Source organism: Bubalus bubalis, chromosome 8, assembly GCF_019923935.1.
Source record: "Bubalus bubalis isolate 160015118507 breed Murrah chromosome 8, NDDB_SH_1, whole genome shotgun sequence".
Classification (NCBI taxonomy): Eukaryota; Metazoa; Chordata; class Mammalia; order Artiodactyla; family Bovidae; genus Bubalus; species Bubalus bubalis.
Window position 1 is genome coordinate 39,698,862 of NC_059164.1, and position 23,282 is coordinate 39,722,143.

At 36.5% G+C, this 23,282-nt stretch overlaps 1 protein-coding gene across 2 annotated transcripts in view; it reads left to right on the top strand.

The window, feature by feature from the left end:
- SEMA3C (semaphorin 3C) overlaps nucleotides 1–23,282 on the top strand; it is a 213,380-nt gene that overhangs the window by 173,871 nt on the left and 16,227 nt on the right. For both annotated transcript variants that reach the window (XM_025291055.3, XM_006049695.4), the window contains exons 13-15: nucleotides 14,260–14,348; nucleotides 17,868–17,909; nucleotides 21,123–21,280. In XM_025291055.3, coding sequence (XP_025146840.1) covers nucleotides 14,260–14,348; nucleotides 17,868–17,909; nucleotides 21,123–21,280 — 289 coding nt within the window. The remainder of the gene's footprint in view (nucleotides 1–14,259; nucleotides 14,349–17,867; nucleotides 17,910–21,122; nucleotides 21,281–23,282) is intronic.

Consider the following 23,282-nt stretch of genomic DNA (forward strand, 5'->3'; position numbering starts at 1 on the left):
CTAGTGCTCAAGTAAGTCACTCTATTTTTTTTTATTTTTTTATTTTTTTAATTTTATTTATTTTTTTTTTTTTTTTTTTTTTGATAGAGGTTGTTTTGTTTTGTTTTTTTTTTTTTTAATTTAATTTTATTTTATTTTATTATTTTTTTTAATTTTATTTTATTTTTAAACTTTACATAACTGTATTAGATTTGCCAAATATCAAAATGAATCCGCCACAGGTATACATGTGTTCCCCATCCTTATTTTATTTTTAAACTTTACATAACTGTATTAGTTTTGCCAAATATCAAAATGAATCCGCCACAGGTATACATGTGTTCCCCATCCCGAACCCCTCTCCCTCCTCCCTCCCCATTCCATCCCTCTGGGTCGTCCCAGTGCACCAGCCCCAAGCATCCAGTATCGTGCATCGAACCTGGACTGGCAACTTGTTTCATACATGATATTTTACATGTTTCAATGCCATTCTCCCAAACCTTCCCACCCTCTCCCTCTCTCACAGAGTCCATAAGACTGTTCTATACATCAGTGTCTCTTATGGTACTGGCACAAAGACAGAAATATAGATCAATGGAACAAAATAGAAAGCCCAGAGATAAATCCACGCACATATGGACACCTTATCTTTGACAAAGGAGGCAAGAATATACAATGGATTAAAGACAATCTCTTTAACAAGTGGTGCTGGGAAATCTGGTCAACCACTTGTAAAAGAATGAACCTAGAACACTTTCTAACACCATAGACAAAAATAAACTCAAAATGGATTAAAGATCTAAACGTAAGACCAGAAACTATAAAACTCCTAGAGGAGAACATAGGCAAAACACTCTCTGACATACATCACAGCAGGATCCTCTATGACCCACCTCCCAGAATATTGGAAGTAAAAGCAAAAAGTAAGTCACTCTAATTTAGCAGGACACAAACTCCAAATTCTCTCCCTTGTATGTGTTTTCAGATCTTGGTTACAAGTAGTGTCAGGACAGACTTAAAGTACGTCTTAACTCTAGAACGTGGCACTTATTCTTACAGCATCATCTTTTTTGTGTATCAGCTGGATACCAGAAGTTCTAACAAGGTGTCAGTGTGATCTGTATACTCTGATAGAGCCAGAACTACAGTTTAATGCAGCATTGCCTTTCTCCAGAGCTGCTGCACCCATAATTTGTCTGTTCCATACTCCTAATAGAAGCTGCAATCCATTAAGCCTTAGGAGTGTCATCCTGCAAATATATAGCCCAGGAATCAACTATAGACCCATAGGAGATTTCCATGTGGCCTTCTAGAAGCGCTTTTCTGGACAGCTTCCTCTCTTCATACTGTGTGCCACAGAATTAGTTTACTTCCGCTGCCCTAAATTCTCATACGTGCCTTCTCATCTCAGTGAGATGGCTCTGCTCTACTTGGACGCCTGCTCTCTGCACCTCTGTTGAAAAATTGTTCCCAGGTAGAAGGTGGAGTAATCATGAAGACTACCCTGTGAATTTTTTTCTTCTTTTAGTCTTTTGCTGTCAGTTATTCATTACCTAGAAAGTATTAGCTCTATAATTCATCCAGTTTTATAGTTATTTCTTGCAAGAAGGATATTCTAGTCATTGCATCATGACCAACCACCATATTGCCCCCCAGAAAGATTTTTCAAAATGCATTTCTACCAAAAGTATATGAAAATACCTGTTTATATCCATACCAGCTCTAGGTTTAATATTATTTTAATGTGTGGAGATTAAGTAATTTTTTAAAATATCATGTATATAGATCTATGTACTTATAGACGTGTACTTTTTCATATATGTATACTTTTATATACTATATATATACTTTGATTTCCAAAATATCTGAAACTTTTTATTATAATTTTGCCTGGGACTCTCCCAGAATATTTAAGTATATTCCAAATAGGTCATTAGTTTTACATATTCATAGAAAATGTTATTTTAGCTGAAATTAGGGAGAAAAAAAATCAATAGATATTTGAAAATTAATTTAGCAGCATTTTTGGCAATTACAGACAGCTACCAAAAAATAAAATATGTTAGAAAGAATTACATTGTTCATCTTCTGTGATTTTCAAATGTTTGGGCAGATATATATTTACTTTTTAAAGCTTATTTAAATTAGCACTAAATTTAGCTTATTTAAAATTTAGCACTAAAATTAGCTGATTTAAAATTAGCACATTTTATCTAAAAATGATAAATCTGTGACCTGACATGTAAATAAACATCTAAATTTTTTTGAAACTGTCTAATTTTTTGAGTGAGGTGGACTGAATACCAACCACACTTTGAGAAACTATTTGTAAAATAGGACCTGATTTCTAAAAGAACATGAGTGGTAGGTGCTTGGGAGACAAATGAAGTCATAGTATAAACAAATAAACTTGAAAGTCACTGAATACTATATTTTCTTCACAATGCAGAAGGGTATTTGAACAATTCTGAAAGTTCCTGGAGTGAAGAGCAAAGAAACCTATTTAACTTAGATTAATCTAGTACTAAGGATTTCCCAGACGGTGCAGTGGTAAGAATCTGCCTGTCAGTGCAGGAGACACAAGAGACACTGGTTCCATCCCTGGGTCAGGAAGATCCCCTGGAGTAGGAAATGGCAACCCACTCCAGTATTCTTACCTGGAAAATTCCATGGACAGTGGAACCCCGTGGGCTACAGTCTATGGGGTCGCAGAGTCCGACACCACTGAGCACACTGCACACAATTACTGTCCAAGTTTATTTAACTCTACAAACTTTTTAACATTATCACACTGTGGGAGATGCAAAATAGAGAACATTTGTTGATACAGTCTCTCCAAGGACTTCCCGTCAAATAAAGATATTGCGATGACTGTGATGATGAAGTAGGTCTAACTACCCAAGAGCTGAAGCTACACGTGTCACCATCACAGCATTTAAATTGCCTACTGAGTGAGAAAAGCGCTGCTCAATGTGAGAAAATGTGCTAGATGACCTAGTTTAAGAATATATACATATATGCTGCTGCTAAGTCGTTTCAGTCACATCCGACTCTAGGCAACCCCATAGACAGCAGCCCACTAGACTCCTCTGTCCCTGGGATTCTCCAGGCAAGAACACTGGAGTGTGTTGCCATTTCCTTCTCCAGTGCATGAAAGTGAAAAGTGAAAGGGAAGTCGCCCAGTCATGCCCGAGTCTTAGTGACCCCATGGACTGCAGCCCACCAGGCTCCTCCGTCCATGGGACTTTCCAGGCAAGAGTACTGGAGTGGGGTGCCATTGCCTTCTCCGATCGCCCAATTTACTACTATAAATGTAGTAAATTGGGGGCATACATGAATAGAATCACCACATCTTAAAGATGTATTCACTAAACTCCTAATAGAAATTTTATAAACTTATGATTCAACTTTACTCTCAAGTTTTAAAAATATATTAATACTATAAGTGCTAAAAATACTATTTTAAAAATACTATTAAAAGCATATAGCAGCATGTTGATAACCTAATTGGAAAAAAAAAATCTTTTATGACTTTATACTGTAACTAATACGAACTAAAGGAGCCAATCTGTAAGATCTAATTTAGAGATTAACAATGCAAGATTTCTCATCATCATATTATCTGTAGAGGGTTCATTTACTAAACTGAGCTTTTGAAGTTCTTTTTTGGGGGGAGCTTTAAAATATATTTCTTAAATTCAGTATACAAATTGATGCAGAAAACTATAAATAAATAAAATAAAAGAAGTATTTATCAAATATAGCAATTTTTATCTTTAATAATATTAATTTTAATCAATAAATATTAGAATTGATTTCCCAGCAGTAATTTACCTCTGAAGTCATGCAGAGGGCTACTTGACATTTAGGGACACTATGGTGAAGATTGAGAAAAAGGAAGAAAGAATTAAGTATTTGACTTTGGAATTTATATGTTTGTCTTTACTAAATTGAATGAGGTCTGTCCTTACCTGGTACAAACTGCTAGTAATTCTAAACACCTAGAATCAGATTGGCTATGTAATTTGCAGGGTCTGGTACAACATGAAAATCCAGGGCTCCTTATTTAAAATTATTAAGAATTTCAAGGAGGTGACAACAGAGCATTAAACTAAGTATGAATCTTCTGACCACAGAAATATGTGTGACTGAACAAGTCTAACACCCATGAAACCAACCCTGATTGGAATATTTGTATAGAATAACAACCAGGTATATGAAACTGACTAAATCTGATTAAGGAGGCAGAGTTCTCCTAAATCCCCAGGCAACCAGAAGCCCAGTGGCAAGCACGCAATTTGGCAGAACAGTTTCTAGGGAAACCTCTAAGAACCAGTTTAGATGAGACTTGGTAGATAGATACACATAGGACTGTTCATAACCTGCTGGTAATGAGTTTTTTTTATACTGAGCTATAAATACAAGCTGTTCTCTTATCTGGAGACTGCGGTAATTTTAAAGATAATATTGCCATCATCTCTTGCACTAGAAAGAAAAAAACAACTCTAGATGGTATGCAATATATAATACAGGAAATAAGTTTATAATACAGGAAAAAAATTTGGGAAATTTTCTTAAAAGATTCAATGAAATAAAAGAAAATTAAGAGCACTAATATGGGTTGATGGATCTACTGTGGTATCTTTGTATATAAGTTTATATTATGCAGCTCTCCTATGTGTCTTGCTTGATTCATGTCACAGTGCTTTATTGTTTTGAAGGCATGCCTATTATGTATATCTCATAGATAAGACAGCTGGTCTTCAGAAAAAGTTGTGACTCCAATAATGTAAAAAGTTTAGTTAGTGGTCGAGCTAAAAATATATTGCCCTTATTGAGGGTATACTATGTACTAGACATCTGATATAAACATCTGAATGCAGAGTTCCAAAGAAGAGCAAGAACAGCTAAGAAAGCCTTCTTCAGCAATCAATGCAAAGAAATAGAGGAAAACAGCAGAATGGGAAAGACGTAGAGATCTCTTCAACAAAATCAGAGATACCAAAGGAACATTTCATGCAAAGATGGGCTCGATAAATGACAGAAATGGTATGGACCTAACAGAAGCAGAAGATATTAAGAAGAGATGGCAAGAATACACAGAAGAACTGTACAAAAAGGATCCTCACGACCCAGATAATCATGATGGTGTGATCACTGACCTAGAGCCAGACATCCTGGAATGTGAAGTCAAGTGGGGCTTAGAAAGCATCACTACGAACAAAGCTAGTGTAAGTGATAGAATTCCAGTTGAGCTATTCCAAATCCTGAAAGATGATGCTGTGAAAGTGCTGCACTCAATATGACAGCAAATTTGGAAAACTCAGCAGTGGCCACAGGACTAGAAAAGGTCAGTTTTCATTCCAATCCCAAAGAAAGGCAATGCCAAAGAATGCTCAAACTACCACACAATTGCACTCATCTCCCACACTAGTAAAGTAATGCTCAAAATTCTCCAAACCAGGCTTCAGCAATATGTGAACCGTGAACTTCCTGATGTTCAAGCTGATTTTTAAAAAAGCAGAGGAACCAGAGATCAAATTGCCAACATCCGCTGGATCATGGAAAAAGCAAGAGAGTTCCAGAAAAACATCTATTTCTGCTTTATTGACTATGCCAAAGCCTTTGACTGTGTGGATCACAATAAACTGTGGAAAATTCTGAAAGAGATGGGAATACCAGACCACCTGACCTGCCTCTTGAGAAATTTGTATGCAGGTCAGGAAGCAACAGTTAGAACTGGACATGGAACAACAGACTGGTTCCAAATAGGAAAAGGAGTATGTCAAGGCTGTATATTGTCACCCTGCTTATTTAACTTCTATGCAGAGTACATCATGAGAAAGGCTGCACTGGACGAAACACAAGCTGGAATCAAGATTGCCAGGAGAAATATCAATAACCTCATATATGCAGATGACACCACCCTTATGGCAGAAAGTGAAGAGGAACTAAAAAGCCTCTTGATGAAAGTGAAAGAGGAGAGTGAAAAAGGTGGCTTAAAGCTCAACATTCAGAAAATGAAGGTCATGGCATCCGGTCCCATTACTTCATGGGAAATAGATGGGGAAACAGTGGAAACAGGGTCAGACTTTATTTTTCTGGGCTCCAAAATCACTGCAGATGGTGACTGCAGCCATGAAATTAAAAGACGCTTACTCCTTGGAAGGAAAGTTATGACCAACCTAGATAGCATATTCAAAAGCAGAGACATTACTTTACCAACAAAGGTGCGTCTAGTCAAGGCTATGGTTTTTCCTGTGGTCATGTATGGATGTGAGAGTTGGACTGTGAAGAAGGCTGAGCACCGAAGAATTGATGCTTTTGAACTGTGGTGTTGTAGAAGACTCTTGAGAGTCCCTTGGACTGCAAGGACATCCAACCAGTCCATTCTGAAGGAGATCAGCCCTGGGGATTTCTTTGGAAGGAATGATGCTAAAGCTGAAACTCCAGTACTTTGGCCACCTCATGCGAAGAGTTGACTCATTGGAAAAGACACTGATGCTGGGAGGGATTGGGGGCAAGAGGAGAAGGGGACAACAGAGGATGAGATGGCTGGATGGCATCACTGACTCGATGGACGTGAGTCTGAGTGAACTCCGGGAGTTGGTGATGGACAGGGAGGCCTGGCGTGCTGCGGTTCATGGGGCTGCAAAAAGTCAGACACGACTGAGTGACTGATCTGATCTGATCTGATCTGATGTACTAGACATCATACTAAGCAGTTTCCATGTGTTATTCGTTTAGATTTGTTAGAACTTTTTCAACAGAGAGTGACTTTGTTTACACTTTACTTAAACTAGCTAAAAATAGTAAATTTTTGTGTGCTCCACTGGGAAATGTAGGAGGCAGCCTCAGATATAGCCGAGTTTGTGCTGAAGTGATGTCTTCAGGAATTTATCTCACCGTCTTTCAGCTCTGCCTTCCTCCTTATTGTTTGTTCTCAGATGGAGTCTGTGCCTGTGGTGGCAGGAATGACCTCCAGATTTACAAGCCTTTAATAGTCCTGATCTCAGATGGAAAGAGGCTCCCACCTATCTAATTCTCAAGAAGGGCTAAGCCTTGACTTGTTTCTATGCCCACTCCTCCATGAATCATAGGGGCAAAGACATGTTCTAATTACACAGACCTAAGTCATGGCATTTCCCTGGGGCTGAGAGATACTCCACTCCTTAACTGTGCAGATGGAGAATGAGAGAGGTGTTGTTTCCAAAAGTCGTCTCAAGGTGCTATTTCCAAGAAAGGGAAAGTGATTCTGGATAGACCATAGTAACAGATACCCGTTACAAAATTTATCATTGTAATTTATTTTAACACACAAGCAAACTGAGGCTTAAGGAGAAAAGAAAGATACTCTGCTTCACTGTAACTATATTGCAAGCATGATGCTTTTCCCAAGGAAATATAAGGTATTGTATATCCCAGTCCTTCAGAACAATAAAAGAAATTTATGTTGTATATGTTCAAGGAAAGACTCACTACCTCCAGATGGAAGACGTTTGTTAACTGTATTATCATCTTCAAGCTAATAGATTCAGAGATGACTTTATGTAGACATAAGTAATTGGGAATTTTATAGACATTCTGGAACGCATATTTTCTAAATGACTAACACATAGTGGGAACCCACTATTAAAGAATCGTTATTTAAAAAAGCAAATTTTAGACTTTGAACTCTTGAGACATCAGTAATATTTTTCATAAACCGATGAGTAAAAATTGGTGAAGGACAACCTAAATCCATTTATTTACTTAGTAGTGAATGATTTAGCCCAAGGATACCTCAAAAGTATTTTCTGTATATAGAACTGAGGTTTTGTGAATAAGTTTGGGAAAGAAACCAGAACTGTCTACCATACATTTTGAGAGAAATTATCCAATTAACCTGGGCCAGCTTAGAGAGTAGCCATGAGGAATTTTATGTATATTGGCTTGGTTCCACAACTGATTGAAATGACAAATGAGCGCTCAACCCGCTGATATGTCCACCAAGCAATGGTTTACGATGTGACTTCATCATGACTACGTTGAACCAAATTAAATCTGTCTCTTGAAAATCTGAACTGGAGACTATAGGAGTCAGGTAGTTTGTAAGAGGAGCAGAAATACAAACACATCTAAAGTGGAGCCTTGTCAGTGTGTACACACTGGAGCTGAGATCTCTGCTTCTGAGATTACAAGTACTAGAGATCCTGACCAGTCACCTAAGGAAAACAACTAGGAAAACTACTGCTGTGTCTTTTAAATAGTCCCATCTCAGCAAGGTCTGCATAGTGGTGAAACAACTGAATAGTCATGTATGATTCTAAGCATCACAGTTTAAATAGGATAATCCCAAACTGCAGGGTGTTCAGAGAATGGCAGGTAAGAAGGTCTGATTTTTGAATTTGAAAAAGGCCTACTTGAACGTAGTGTTCATGCTTAGACCAGAGTGTGGAGGGTATAAAGATATACTCAGAGGGATCTGAGAAAGAGATTGAGTTCTGTATATTCTTGGCAGCTGTAGAAGAAAGGCAAGCAGACTCTTTACCGTCTGAGCCACCAATCTGCCTGCAGACAAAAAGCCAATGAATAAAACAGACAGGAGGTAGAGCTATTTACACTCAACTTTGATGGACATTAGTCTGAGTGAACTCCGGGAGTTGGTGATGGACAGGGAGGCCTGGAGTGCTGCAATTCATGGGGTCACAGAGTCAGACACGACTGAGCGACTGAACTGAACTGAATGAAGACATTTTCGAACCTTTGGCTGACACGTGAAAACTGATCTTGGATGATAAAATTGTAGTGGTAAGAGATTGTAGGCAGGGTTTCACTTGATAATTAGATATTCTTCAATTTAAAGAAACTATTATTGTCCAGTTTTATAAAAACCTTCTTTTTTAGAAAACTAGACTAATTGTCAGAGCTGAACTTACCATAAACTTTAGAGTTCCTCATTTGTAACTGGCTTCCCTGGTGGCTGAGAAGGTAAAGAATCTGCCTCCAATTCAGGAGACATGGGTTCTATCCCTGGGTCGGGAAGATCCCCTAGAGAAGGGAATGGCACCCCACTCCAGTATTCTTGCCTGGGAAGTCCCATGAACAGAGGAGCCTGGCAGGCTACAGTTCATGGGGTCGCAAATAGTCAGAGAGGACTGAGCGACTAACACTTTCACTTTCATGTTTAAGTGTTTGGGAAAAATCCAAACAACTCTCTTTTGGTATTTATGTATTATCTTACTTAAAATAGGGCTTCCCTGGTGGCTTAGAGGGTAAAGCGTCTGCCTGCAATGCAGGAGACCCGGGTTCAATCCCTGACTTGGGAAGATCCCCTGGAGAAGGAAATGGCAACCCACTCCAGTACTCTTGCCTGGAAAATCCCATGGACAGAGGAGGCTGAGAGGCTGCAGTCCATGGGGTTGCAAAGAGTCAGACACGACTGAGCGACTTCACTTTCACTTTCTTAAAATAGTCCCCCTATTATAAAAGTTCAAAGTCTCATAAAATCTGAATTGTTAATAGTGATGATTCTCACAGGATTTAAAACTATTCCATTCATATTTGAATCCACAATTTGAATGACTATTCTAATTTATGTATATGAAAGCTTTATTATGTAGAATGAGAACAAATGTGTTCATTTGTGACACACTAATGAGAAAGGAACCAGTATAATGAACTCTGGAGCTATGCTACCTCATAAAGTGTCAATTCAAGTATAAATATGCAATAGTACAGGAATTAAAATGCATATTTATTTCTTGGAACAATGTGTTTTTATCATAGATCCAGGCACACAGTAGGCATCCATTAAATATTTGTTTCTCTATAGGGATCTTGCATTTCTATGATTTTTTTTTTTGTAATAATTCCAATAGTACTTTGCAGTAGAAACTGATATTTAAATTACTGATATTTAATATTTAAATTAACTGATTTTTTGGGAAGAATTTCAGATAAGTTGATGTTTTACTAGGTAGAAAATGTATTTTTATCTTTTAATAGTCTCTCAAGGGAAATCTACTCACATTAACAGTAAAACAAAAAAGAACTAAAATAGGAAAGCAAACAATAAATAAAAGTAATGTTCTGCCTTTCATCACAAATGAGTCAAAAGTAAGTTTTTGCTTCTTATTAGCCCATTTTTATAGCTGTTCATTGTGCTATATTTTGTAAATGGCTGGAATAAAATACGTTTGTTGTAGGTTTTTTTTTTTTTTTTTTTTTTTCAGAAGAAATGATTGTTTCTGTAAAATAATGTTCTCGTACCCTGAAGAAGGGGATGGCTACCCACTCCAGTATTCTTGCCTGGAGAATTCCATGGTCAGAGGAGCCTGGCAGGTTACAGTTCAAGGGGTCGAAATGAGTCAGACACAACTGAGCAAATAACACACTTACACAGTTACTTAAAACATTAGGTAAAAAAAGTAGTCAGTTCTCTCATTTGAGAATACTTAATAAAATTATTTTCAAAGCTGATAGCTTTGGCTTTAATCAAGATTCCCTTTCATGCAGCTTTATTTGGGATTGTGCTCAGTTTCCACTCAGCTTCTGTCAGTCTCCACCCAGGAAGTGGTCATTGCTGCATGTGTTGGACAGGGAGGCCTGGCGTGCTGTGACTCATGGGGTCGCAAAGAGTTGGACACAACTGAGCAACTCACCTGAACTGAACTGAGGATGACACTGGTCCTTGCAAGCTTCAGCCGGAAACCATAAAACTCTGTCGTGACTTAAAAAAAATAAAAGTATGATCTTTATGATAACATGACCTAACTAAAACCAAGATAGTTTTACACCCTAATTTTTCACCTACCCACTCACACAGACACCACACACACACACACACACACACAATATCACACAAATCCTTCCCTAGGTGTTATAATTTCAAGGCTTTAATTTTAGGGTTTTGGTATATACTATTCCCATAGAAGTTTGCACTGTTCTTTGTGCCGAATTGTTAACAGAAAGTAGGGAATACCTCCAAGCGCCTTCATCTATTTTCAGTTGTGATGTGTCTCTGAACCATATGCCTAAATGTTGTTCCACTTCCAGTTTATACCTGCAGTAATTATCTTCCAAGAAACTAGTACAAATTGGTACGGAACTAATTCTAAAGAAGTTAATCGATGAAACAGAGAAAAGTCCAGGTTTCTTAATTATATCTAGAGCCTACAAATCTTTAGGATTTTTATGTATTTTTAAGTATGGCTTAGAAGTGAATTTTGTATTATAGAGTGTAGTTTGAAACTTTAACAGGTGCTTAAACTTTGTATCCTTGTAAAGGTCCAAGGATTGTTTGGACAAAATCTCTTAAGCCTTATTTTTCTGTATAAACATCATTATTATTATTTAGTAGGTTTTAATTTTTTTAGTTGGTAAAAATCTTAGAGTTTACTTTTTATTAAGAATTATTTTACTGTACAGTTAGATTCATAAAGTAGAAATTATAAATAATAAATGGAATTTTTATGTCAGAGTAATGCTTAGCTATGTAATCGCACAGCTTGAGATGTGAGGTTTGGGACCTGTAGTATTGGTTTCAAGTTTTTTCTTTTAAGTGAAAGTCACTCAGTCATGTCTGACTCTGCGACCCCATGGACTACACAGTCCATGGAATTCTCCAGGCAAGAATACAGGAGTGGGTAGCCTTTCCCTTCTCCAGGGGATCTTCCTGACCCAAGGATCGAACCCAGGCCTCCCGCATTGCAGGTGGATTCTTTACCAGCTAAGCCACAACGGAAGTTCATCACTAATAGATTCCTAGTTGTTAAGTCCTGTACGACTCTGTTCAAGTATCTCTTCTTAGTGACATTTCTCAACAGAATTAAAAGATGCTTTAGTGTCTGTTGATGATAATGCACCTGTCAAAATTACAAATTCACAGTGACATGCTCATACTTTAAGAGAGTCATGACTTGATATTCACAAAGCAACTCATTAGTTATTTTAACAGGAACATATTTTGGTAAGGAAATATATTTTTACTTTCTCAAAGGACTCACAAATTTACTTTAACCTCACATTACCAAGTTGCAACTAGTTTGTTTTTTTTTAATTTTATTTTATTTTTAAACTTTACATAACTGTATTAGTTTTGCCAAATATCAAAATGAATCCGCCACAGCAACTAGTTTTTTTTAAACCTAAAATTTAAGTGATTGGTAGAATAACATAATTATATGTTTAGAAAATGCTTATGTTACAGATGAAATTTTCTTAACTAAATTTTTTGACATAAGTAACATTTCTGTATATATTATATTTACTTAGACATCTTCATTTTGGCAGTCTCTAATTGAGAAATTAGAGACCTGGTCTCCTGCATTGTAGACAGACACTTTACAGTCTGAGCCACCAGGGAAGTCCCGATTGAGAAATTCAAGTACTTTCTTAAGATTTAATAACATTTATTTTTGGCTGCCCTGGGTCTTGACTGATGCACTGGCACTTTCTGAAGTAGTGGCAAGCCGGGGTTGCCTTTTGTTGCAGTGCTCAGGCTTCTCATCGCTCTGGCTTCTCTTGCTGCGGAGCATGACCTCTAGGGTGTGAGGCTGTCGGCAGCTGCCTCACTAGCTGTCGCCTGAGGGCTTAGTTGCTCCATGGCATGCGGGATCTTCCTGGACCAGGGATCAAACCTGTGTTGTCTATAGTAGCAAGCAGATTCTTAACTTCTAGACCACCAAGGAAGACCCAAATACAAGTACCTTTTTATTTACTTAAGTTTATTTGACCCATCTAATTTGAACCTTTCACTATAGTTTAAATATTCTAAAGAAACATGCCCAACTGAAAACAATAATTGTGAAAATCATAGAATTGTTCTATGAATCAGTTCACTCACTCAGTCGTGTCCGACTCTTTGTGACCCCATGGACTGTAGCACGCCAGACTTCCCTATCCATCACCAACTCCCGGAGCTTGCTCAAGTTCATGTCCATCAAGTCGGTGATGCCATCCAACCATCTCATCCTCTGTTGCTCTCTTCTCCTCCCGCCTTCAATCTTTCCCAGCATCAGGGTCTTTTCCAATGAGTCAGTTCTTCAGTTCAGGTGGCCACAGTTTTGGAGCTTCAGTTTTAGCATCAGTCCTTCCAGTTAATATTCAGGACTTATTTCCTTTGGGATGGACTGGTTGGATCTCCTTGCAGTCCAAGGGACTCTCAAAAGAGTCTTCTCCAACACAACAGTTCAAAAACATCAATTCTTCGGCACTCAGCTTTCTTTAGGGTCCAACTCTCACATCCATACATAACTACTGGAAAAACCATAGCTTTGACTAGACAGACCTTTTTCGGCAAAGTAATGTCTCTTCATTTTAATATGCTGTCTAGGTTTCTCATAGCTTTTGATCCCCACATCTGAAATAAAGCCACAGCTATGTTTCTGCTTTTAAAATTATTTTGAATTGTGAGTGAAACATTTTACTTTGTCTAAACTCTCTGCAGCTACAGATCAAATGCCAATTTCTAGTACTGGTGATTTACAAGACAATTATTATAAAAATGCATTCATAATATTTTTTCTATAATAATATTTTTAAATAATAATTTTTTCTCATAATCAAATCATTTTATGTCAATGTTAACAGAAATATGAGACTGTCACTTTATATTGTTGTTCAGGAGGAGTAATATTCTTAAGGGCTAAACTTAAAGTTAAGAATATTTCACATACTTGGTTTAGAAATAGAACTTTTGACTTCATAAAACATTTGGACATTCTTTTCTTCTCTCATAGTTAAATGGCTCTACTGCAAATGTGCAAAATGTAATAAAATGTTCCTATTAATTCCTTTTGAACTGATCTCAATTTAAACATATGAGATGTACAGTGAAACAAGAATATCGCAAATGGTAATAGCTCAATGTATACAATCTCATTTTTGATGACTAAGTAATTATATAGCTTCCCTTGTGGCTCAGCTGGTAAAGGCAATGGCACCCCACTCCAGTACTCTTGCCTGGAAAATCCCATGGATGGAGGAACCTGGTAGGCTGCAGTCCATGGGGTCGCTAAGAGTCAGACACGACTGAGCAACTTCACTTTCACTTCTCACTTTCATGCATTGGAGAAGGAAATGGCAACCCACTCCAGTGTTCTTGCCTGGAGAATCCCAGGGACGGGGGAGCCTAGTGGGCTGCTGTCTATGGGGTCGTACAGAGTCAGACACGACTGAAGCGACTTAGCAGCAGCAGCAGCAGCAAGTAATTATATAAATAATATTGTAAATTGTTAAGCCAGTAGTCTTATGTCTAAATGCCTTTGTTTCCTACATCTCATTGTTTCTTTCTCTTAGATCGGGGTACTGTGCAGAAGGTGGTTGTTCTTCCTACTAACAGCTCTGCTCGCAGTGAGCTCATTCTGGAGGAGCTGGAAGTCTTTAAGGTTTGAACATCTATTCTGTTATCCTCAGCACATGCATGATAAATGGAATTCTAAGCTTATGACAGCTTGGAAGGAAAAAAAATGGATAAAACATCAAATAAATAAATGTTATAAATTTTTGAGAGTAGGAAATACCAGATAAAATGAGAACTATAGAACAAATATTTTTCTGAAGTCATTTTTTACATTTCAGGTTATCTCAAAATAAAAAAAAATAGTATTTAGCTATCATCACAACTTGAAGAATTTTGATGTCATCATTATTTTTTTTTTAATGAGTTCTTATGGTCAAGGTCTAGACTATCTGCCCTAAAAGGGCTTTTATCATTTGTTTCACAAGCCACTGAGACCCACATAAGTCCACATTATTGATTGTTAGAAAAACTTTCTCATATTTTTTTGCCAGGAACTTCAAGAAAAACTGCTTTGTTTTCTCTTGTTTTATTGCTTTCAATTCAAATGTCACTCTAGTTAAGTAAAACAAACATTGTTGTCTCTTTAAACTTAGAACTTCATGTTCTGTCTTGGAATTGCATTGTTTATTCTCTTTGTCCTTGAATTTGGGATAAAAAGAAATGAAAATACAACAAAAAAAGGCATGTAGAGGAAAATTCAGGCCAGGTGACGCTAGTGGTAAAGAACCCTTTGCCAATGCAGGAGACATGGAGACGAAGGTTTGATCCCTGGGTCGAGAAGATCCCCTGAGGAGGTCACGGCCACCCATTACAGTATTCTTGCCTGGAGAATCCCGTGGGAGCCTGGTGGGCTACATAAGGTCACAAAGAGTCAGACATGGCTAAGCAGCTTAGCGCACAGGCACACACACGTGAGCCTGGAGAACAGGTACATGGCATCCTGAAAACCCTTCTCTCCATAAGATATAGGTCATTATATTGATAGTTCAAACAATCCCTCTTACCTGCATTTGGAAAAATGAGTAAAGCACAGCCAGATTTTGAAGAAACTTTGGTATGGAATTAATTCTACTGCAAACTTCTATTTCTGACTAAACTAACTAAGAAACAATGGTCATGGACACTAAAAGACCAGAGTGAGCTTGTACTGGAGTAAAAATAGCATTTCAAAACCCCTCAGTGCAAACTATTGCTAATCCAGAAAGTTGCCTTGCTCAGTTGACTGAACTTAGAATGTATTAATATATGTTTCCACAGTCACCAATGATACTGGATTTTAAGCGCATAAGTAACTAGGATATAATGATGTTAGATTATGCTAATACATTTTAAATATGAAGAAATATTTTTTAAAAAGCAAATACAGAATCTGAGTAATTCTGGCAATTTCCCATTATGTTATTAAAGTTACAATTTTTAATGTTAGACTAACTTTGGCATCAGGTTCCTTGTGATTAATGGATTAATATTGTGCTCACAAAATATTAACCATGTGCATTCAAGTGCCATTTCTATGCCTTGCTTTGTAAAGAAATGTCACTGGATTAACCAAAAATCACATTTTACCGAACAATACATTTCTCATTCAATTCAATAGGGGCAACATGAATGGCCAAAATAATATGAAGTGTCTTATTCAGTAGTTTTCTTGAAGATAGCACAAAGATTGTATTTTAGCACTTCATTTTTAATTCTGAAATATCTTTTTTTGATAATCAGAAAATGTTAATTGAGTTTAACACAAACCCAAACATACAGTCTATGGAAAGGTCTTAAAAATGTGAGGTATTCTGATCATGTGCTAACTACTTATGATCTGTTATATGAGTTATGCTGGTGTTATCATCATAAAGAATAAACTCTCAGTGGAAAAACAGAGTCAGTCAAAATGCATGTAGGGGGAAATCAACCCAAGAGAGACTAAGGATGCTTGAGCTTTCTTCCGGATGTGTGTGGCAGTGATTGATATGGCTAAACTGAGAGAGACAGTTACCAAATAAAGTTACTGTCTTCAGCATGGTGTTTGTGTCACATTTTTTGAGGTGAGGTAAAAATAATTGGGTGTGTATGATACACTGTGATGGGTACTTGAGGAAATAATACATTTAAATTGGAAAAAAATCCTTAGCTAAGTGTCACACTGATATACTGCAGAAATCTCAGTGTAGCTTTTAAAAACCAGGCACTTTGTTTTTCAAGAGCACAGAACCATAATATCTTCTTTAATCCTCTTTTCAGAACTTTTTCTGAAAGTATGTCCAACTTCCCTAAACTTAACTTGAATTCAAAGTACAACTATTAATATTTCCCTAGGTGGATATAAATGCAAATCTTGCCCTGTATGTGTGTGCATTTCTAATGAATGTCATGATTTGTTGCAATTCAGTATTTAGAGATGTCACTATATTCTCTTTTAAATGTTTGTATGAACACATAACTCCAGAAAGTGAAATAATTATGGGCAGAGTTGATTTTGGCAGCGTGTGCATGCTTGAGTTACTCAGATGAAGCTTCATAAAACTTTATCACATTATCACAAATCTAATCCTTAATCTTTAAAAGGAACTAAAGATATGTAAGAAGTAAAGTTAAGAACAGAGGAATTTTAAAAAAGGATAACTATTTCAGATAACTTTTAGGTTCTTTTACTAATTCACACTTATCAAAAGAAAACCTTACCTAACAATATTCTTTTGTTTTCAACTAAGAGGATTAATAAGTGTACAGTTCAGTCACTTAGTTGTGTCAAACTCTTAGCAACCCCATGGACTGCAGCATGCTAGGCCTCCCTGTCCTTCACCAACTCCCAGGAGTTTACCCAAACTCATGTCCATTGAGTCAGTGATGCCATCCAGCCATCTCATCCTCTGTCATCCCCTTCTCCTCCTGCCCTCAATCTTTCCCAGCATCAAAGTCTTTTCAAATGAGTCAGCTCTTCGTATCAGGTGGCCAAATATTGGAGTTTCAGCGTCAACATCAGTCCTTCCAATGAACACTCAGGACTGATCTCCTTTAGGGTTGGATCTCCTTTCAGTCCAAGGGACTCTCAAGAGTCTTATCCAACACCAGAGTTCAAAAGCATCAGTTCTTCAGCGCTCAGCTTTCTTTATAGTCCAACTCTCACACCCATACATGTCTAGTTCAGGCAAATAGTTCTTTTCATAGCAGCATTTGACAGGTGAACTATAGTGTCTTATGCAAAATGCTTTTGTTGTGGAGGAATAAAATGGGGTACCATTCCACTGCCCCCCACCAAGCACCCAGATCCAATCATGAATTATTTATTGCCTTCAATATTTCACGTACAATTTTTTCAATTATCTCAAGTTTTGCTAATTTTCATTTATTTCTAATGACTATCTTGATAGATGTATTATAATTTCTACTTATTTTTTTAGTTTAGGCATATATTTGTGTAACTAATCTGTCCTTATTTTTAACAGAAGAAATAAAGTTTATAGATAATTATTGCTAAACTTTGAAAATATATGTGCATATAGAGAGAAATGATGATGTCTTGAATTTTAGCATAAAAAGCATTTTCATATAAAATCCTTTTTAAGGATTATTTGAGCAACTAACAATTTTTTTTTTTATTTTTTAGAATCATGCTCCTATAACAACAATGAAGATTTCATCCAAAAAGGTAAAAACAAGACCATGTTTATTTTCTTTGTATGTAAAATTTTACTATTGTAGAAGAATGTATTTTATAATTTTGAAAATTTAATTTTAGTATTAGCAAAATAATTAATACTGTTCATAATATACCACACGTTTAATTTCGATATGGAATTTACTAGCTTTAGTGGAAGACAAAATAGGTTTATTTTTGTACAGAAATTAATTAGAGTAGAATATATATGTGTGTATGTGTGTGTATGCAGCAAGATATTCCAATTTTTTTATATCCTCTATTCTTAAATATTACGGTGTGTGAAGCCAACCAAAATAAAAATAATCTTTCTGAAGGAAGAATTTAGCACAATATTTGGGCTACTATAACATCATAAGCATTCTCAGGGACTTGAAATGCATGATCAATCCTCTTTTCCTCTTTTGAGTTCCTGCTACTGTCAAATGTTTGAAATGTGCAGTGCATTCTTTTATGCTTATTTTTAAGAAAGTACTATTTTATAAGGTTTACATGTCACTTAAAAATATGAATGTCTCAAATCTAAGCCATATCAGGCTTCAAGGTTTGGGGAATAAATGTTTTACTATGATTTTATCAGAAATGTTTGATCTAATATGCTTCTGCACGTGCAGATACACAATGACCATGGGAAGAAAAAGCCCAATTCCAGTCTCTGCATTTGCCAAACGTGCACCTCTCCAGACCCCAAAGGCACTGTCTCCTAAGCAAAAGTTCTAAGGGGCAGAGCAGTTTAGTCAAAAATGGGATAGGCTTCAGAATGATACTGATGTGCATTTGAATACCAACCTGACCCTAAATTATAAATAAATTATTAACTTCACTGACCTACATCTGCCTCTGCAAGGTAATGCTTTTCTCACAAATGAATTAACTTATATAAATTGCCTAAGATAAAGTGGTAACTCTTATAAGAGCCTAAGACTTATTTTTCTTGGAATATGGAATAAAGTTTTTATGTGTTAGCATAACTAATGATATAACTTTGGTGTTCTTCACCATATTTGGTCTGTTATAGATAAAGAAGTATTCCAATCAGTCTTGTACTATTTTCACTTGATGAAATTTTATGAAGAAAAATAAATAGGGTACAAGGAAGCTAAAGATCTCATCTGTCAAAATGTTTGCATGGTGCATAACAAACATTTTCCCAAGTAGCAAGAAGCCATTTATCATTTTCCCCAATTTCCTAGGGAGCTGATCTCAAGTCAGAAAATCTTTGAAGTCAGCAGGGAATCCTTTTGTTGAAAGTAGTTTAATGGAAAGAGAAAGTATCAGAGCAAAATTCAAAATGGACACAAAGCCATTTGTGTGACACAGTAGCCCAGTATACAATTATAGATTCCAGCTTCTAATTCAACTGGTAAACTTGTAATACACAGTCCACTCCATTAAATTACAATGTACAACACACACACACACAGGAGAAACTGAGTATTAACTATGTCTCAGCTTCTTATATTATAGATAATTAAAAATCTTTAGTTAAATCAATTATATTCAAGGCAAGGTAACTGATTTGGGGGAAATTCGTTTTAACAATATTGCACTATTTTTTAAGTGTGAAAGAACTGCAAATTGCCAATGGTATTTTATATATACTTAAATTCCATGAATTTAGTACCTTCTCTAATACTCAAACTAAAAAATTTACTGTTCATTTTATACTCTTCTATTTTCTAACTTATCCTTGCATTCCATGACAGAATATAGATTAATAAAAAAAGGTTATTTACAGAATGAAATTACCTGTATCCTTTCCTCAAATAAATACATTTCCTTGGAATATGTTAATGAAGCTGATGTACTATTTGTTAATGTATTCACTAAACATTTATTTAAAATATTTCTAGGGAAATGGTTATTATTGAAACATACAATTGTTTTCTTTTAGCTTGAATGTCTCAAATGGGGATCAGTAATTTTCAGCCTATTTTCTGAAAAATTTATTGATCTGAATAAAATATTTTATATTAGGCACAGTAAACTGAGATGTGATTCAAATGATTAATTAGGATTGAAAATGTATAAATTGCTAGCTTGTTCACTGGTAGTTTATTACAACTACTACTATTACTTAATATTCATTAAACACTTAGGTACCAGAAACAATTTTAAGCAATTTATGTGGAATTAGTCCTTATATTGTTCTTACAAAACATCTATGGAGTAAGTGCTACATAGTCCCAATCTTACCAAAAAGGAAGCTGAGATTTAGAAAAGTTACCCAGCAAAATTTTGGAAACTGGGATCTGAATCTCAGAGACATGCCTCCAGAATCTGTTAGACCAATGATGCCCTCACTGATTTAATTGTGAATCTATATATAATTTGCAAATGTGTGTGTGCATAAACACACATATACACACACATGTTTGTGTACATGTGCATATATTCAAGTTCCAACTTAGAAATTCTATGTTAACTTGAGTTACACATCATTAGTCCTTTGTAAAATAAGGACTCTGAGTTAGAAACTTATCCCTTCAACTCCTGAGAACCACTTTATGCATAGTCAAGAGAACTGGGGCAGTATCATAATAAGCTCTTGACACCATACAAATGAAGGAAGATGGAATCTTTATAACTTAGGTTCTTGAAGATCTGTGGATCATACAAAATATTTAAAACATGTCTAAATATAAATACAGTCTTCTGAATGGTTTTAGAATTGCTCTAATGAGTAATAATTCACTTTCAAAAGCAGGTGAAAATTGTTTTAAAATTTTTATCTAATGCTTACTATTTTTTCTCAACTTAAAAATGTCCTAGACTTGACTTTTTCAAATTTGCAAGGTGATGAGTTGCCAAACTTGAATAATAAGAACACTTCCTTGTGCTTTGCCAAGAGACAACATTCAAAGAAAAAACCAAGCATCACAATTTAAATCTGTAATACATCAGCTCAAATCTGAAAGAACAATGAATCTAAACGTCTAAAACAACATTACATGGTGCTCAGAGTACATGGTGTTCTGTGTTTGTTTGTTTTTTTTTTTTTCAAACAAGTCAGGTAATGTTATAGGCATATTAACATAGGGAAATTCTATTTATTTTGGCATTATACCCTTCTGTACTTTGCTTCTTGTTTTTAGTCTGTTTCAAAATGCATTCAAGGGTCTGTGGGCATATATTATGGGTTCCTGCTGAAAGTTCTCTTTTAACTTCCACATCTGAAATAAATCACCGTCATTCTTCTGATAGCAACAGCTGTATGTGAGCTCCAATGAAGGACTTGCCCAAGTGTCTCTGCATCGCTGCCACATCTACGGGTCAGCCTGTGCTGACTGCTGCCTGGCAAGGGATCCTTACTGTGCCTGGGATGGCCATTCTTGCTCTAGGTTCTATCCAACCGGAAAGCGGTGAGTACTCAATATTCAACTGAAAATCAAAATCAGTATCATCAGACGGTTAAGCAATGCTCCACATTATTGGAATCAGTTCTATTGCAGTATCCTGGAAAAATGACACTAAAAGTCGTAGCTATGTTCAGCGCCATATGTAGTCTTCAAATAAAGAAAACGGCCACTCATAAAAAACAAACTTGTGGCTACCAAAGGATACAGAGGGCTGGGGGTCAGGGGAGGGGATACATTTTAACTTGGGGTTCGCACAGGAATATTAGAGTGCAGTAGTTTGGAAAAATTCCTTTTTCATTTTAAAGTTCCTCTGCAACACAATCCTCCACCTGTAACCCCTAAAATATGTCAAGCAGCATTTTAACTTTCACATTTACCCAATATTTATCTTTTTTGTTTTATATGCTTTAGATATCCTTAAATCTAACTTTCCTAGGGTTTCCTTGTGCCATTTAATTCCTCTGTAATCAAATGCTTGTCCCAGTTCAGGCAACAGGAGCTCACTCCAGAATGGATACCCTGAATACTTCCAAAACCTTGATAACCATGCTTTACCCCCTACAATGGTGAGTGCATGATTATTGGTTAGATTAAGAGGTTCAGGTAGTCTGAGGCACAGTGCCTTTTAGCCAAGAGAAGACTTAGGAAGGAAACTCTGAACCAACTTTCACCAAGTTGGAAGGAAACACCAGTAATGAAATTATAAAGCAAAGAATATGCGGAATTTGGGATCAAAGTCACAGCTATTTTCACTCAAAGTTTATTATGGATCATGATGAGTGACAGGGAGTCATCAGGAGACAGCAAATACGACTAGCCTTGAGCACCAGTGATCTTTCAAGTAAAGTCACTAGAGTGATGATGTTTTATAACTCCTTTTTCTCTGTTATAGATATAGGTATTTAAGGACTTGACAGATTAAAACAACCTAGCACTTCTGCATATCAAGATTATTCTGATCCTTTTATGCATTACTTCAAAATATTTGTATTATGGGGAAACTATTTGCCAGGCAGTATTCTAGAGCTAGGCATATAACATTTAAAAAAAAAATAGCTACAAAAAGACAAAAATCCCTTCCTTTAGGGAGAATAAGTTTTAGAGGGGGAATACAGACAGTTATCAAGGAAACCCTAGGTATATCAAATAATGACTTTTTGAAGGGCAGGGAAGAGAGAGAGGGGCTGTGAAGTGGGGGACTGCAGTATTAAATGGGTGGTCAAGGGAGGCTTACTCAAGGTATGAACAAAAGCTTGAATGTGAGGATGTGTGATGAGGATGAATGTGTTATGCCATTATTTGGGAGAACAGCATTTTAGAGAGAGGCACCAGAATCCTTAGAGCTGGAGCATGCCAAGATTGTCCAAAAAAACACCAAGACTAATGAGGCTATCTGTACTGGAATGAGCAGGGGGAAACGTAGGAAGAAATGGGATCAAAATGCCAGATGACACAGGATTTAGTAAATCAGCAAAGGATTTTCATTTAGAGTTAAGTGGAAAACTACTGAAGGGTTTTTGACCACAGGAGTAGTATTGTTTGAATTTTGTTTTAAAAAGTTCATCTGGTGGGTTTGGCTGGGATCAAAGCCCTGGGATAGAAAGAAAATGTGAGGAGAGGAACTAGAAGGTGCAAGACAGTTAGGCTACTAACTGATGATCAAAGTGAGAGAAAATGGTGGCTTGGTAGAGCTGGAGGTGGTCAAAAGTCTTCTGATTCTGGATAGGGCTCACAGAATCTGCTAACATATTACATGTTGGGATGTTATAGAAATGGAGGACTCAGAAATAAGCCAGTTTTTCAGAACTGAGTGTTGGAAATATGTGCATGTCATTTCCTGGGAAAGAGAAGACTGTGAAAGGCACAGGTTTGTGGGGAAAATGACGATGTTAAGCTAATGATGACTATAAGGTATTCGAGTGGAGATGTCATATAGGCAGTTAGACATCTGAATCTGGAGTAGGGAAAAGTGGCCCAGATACTTTCAAAGTCTTCTGTATTAAAG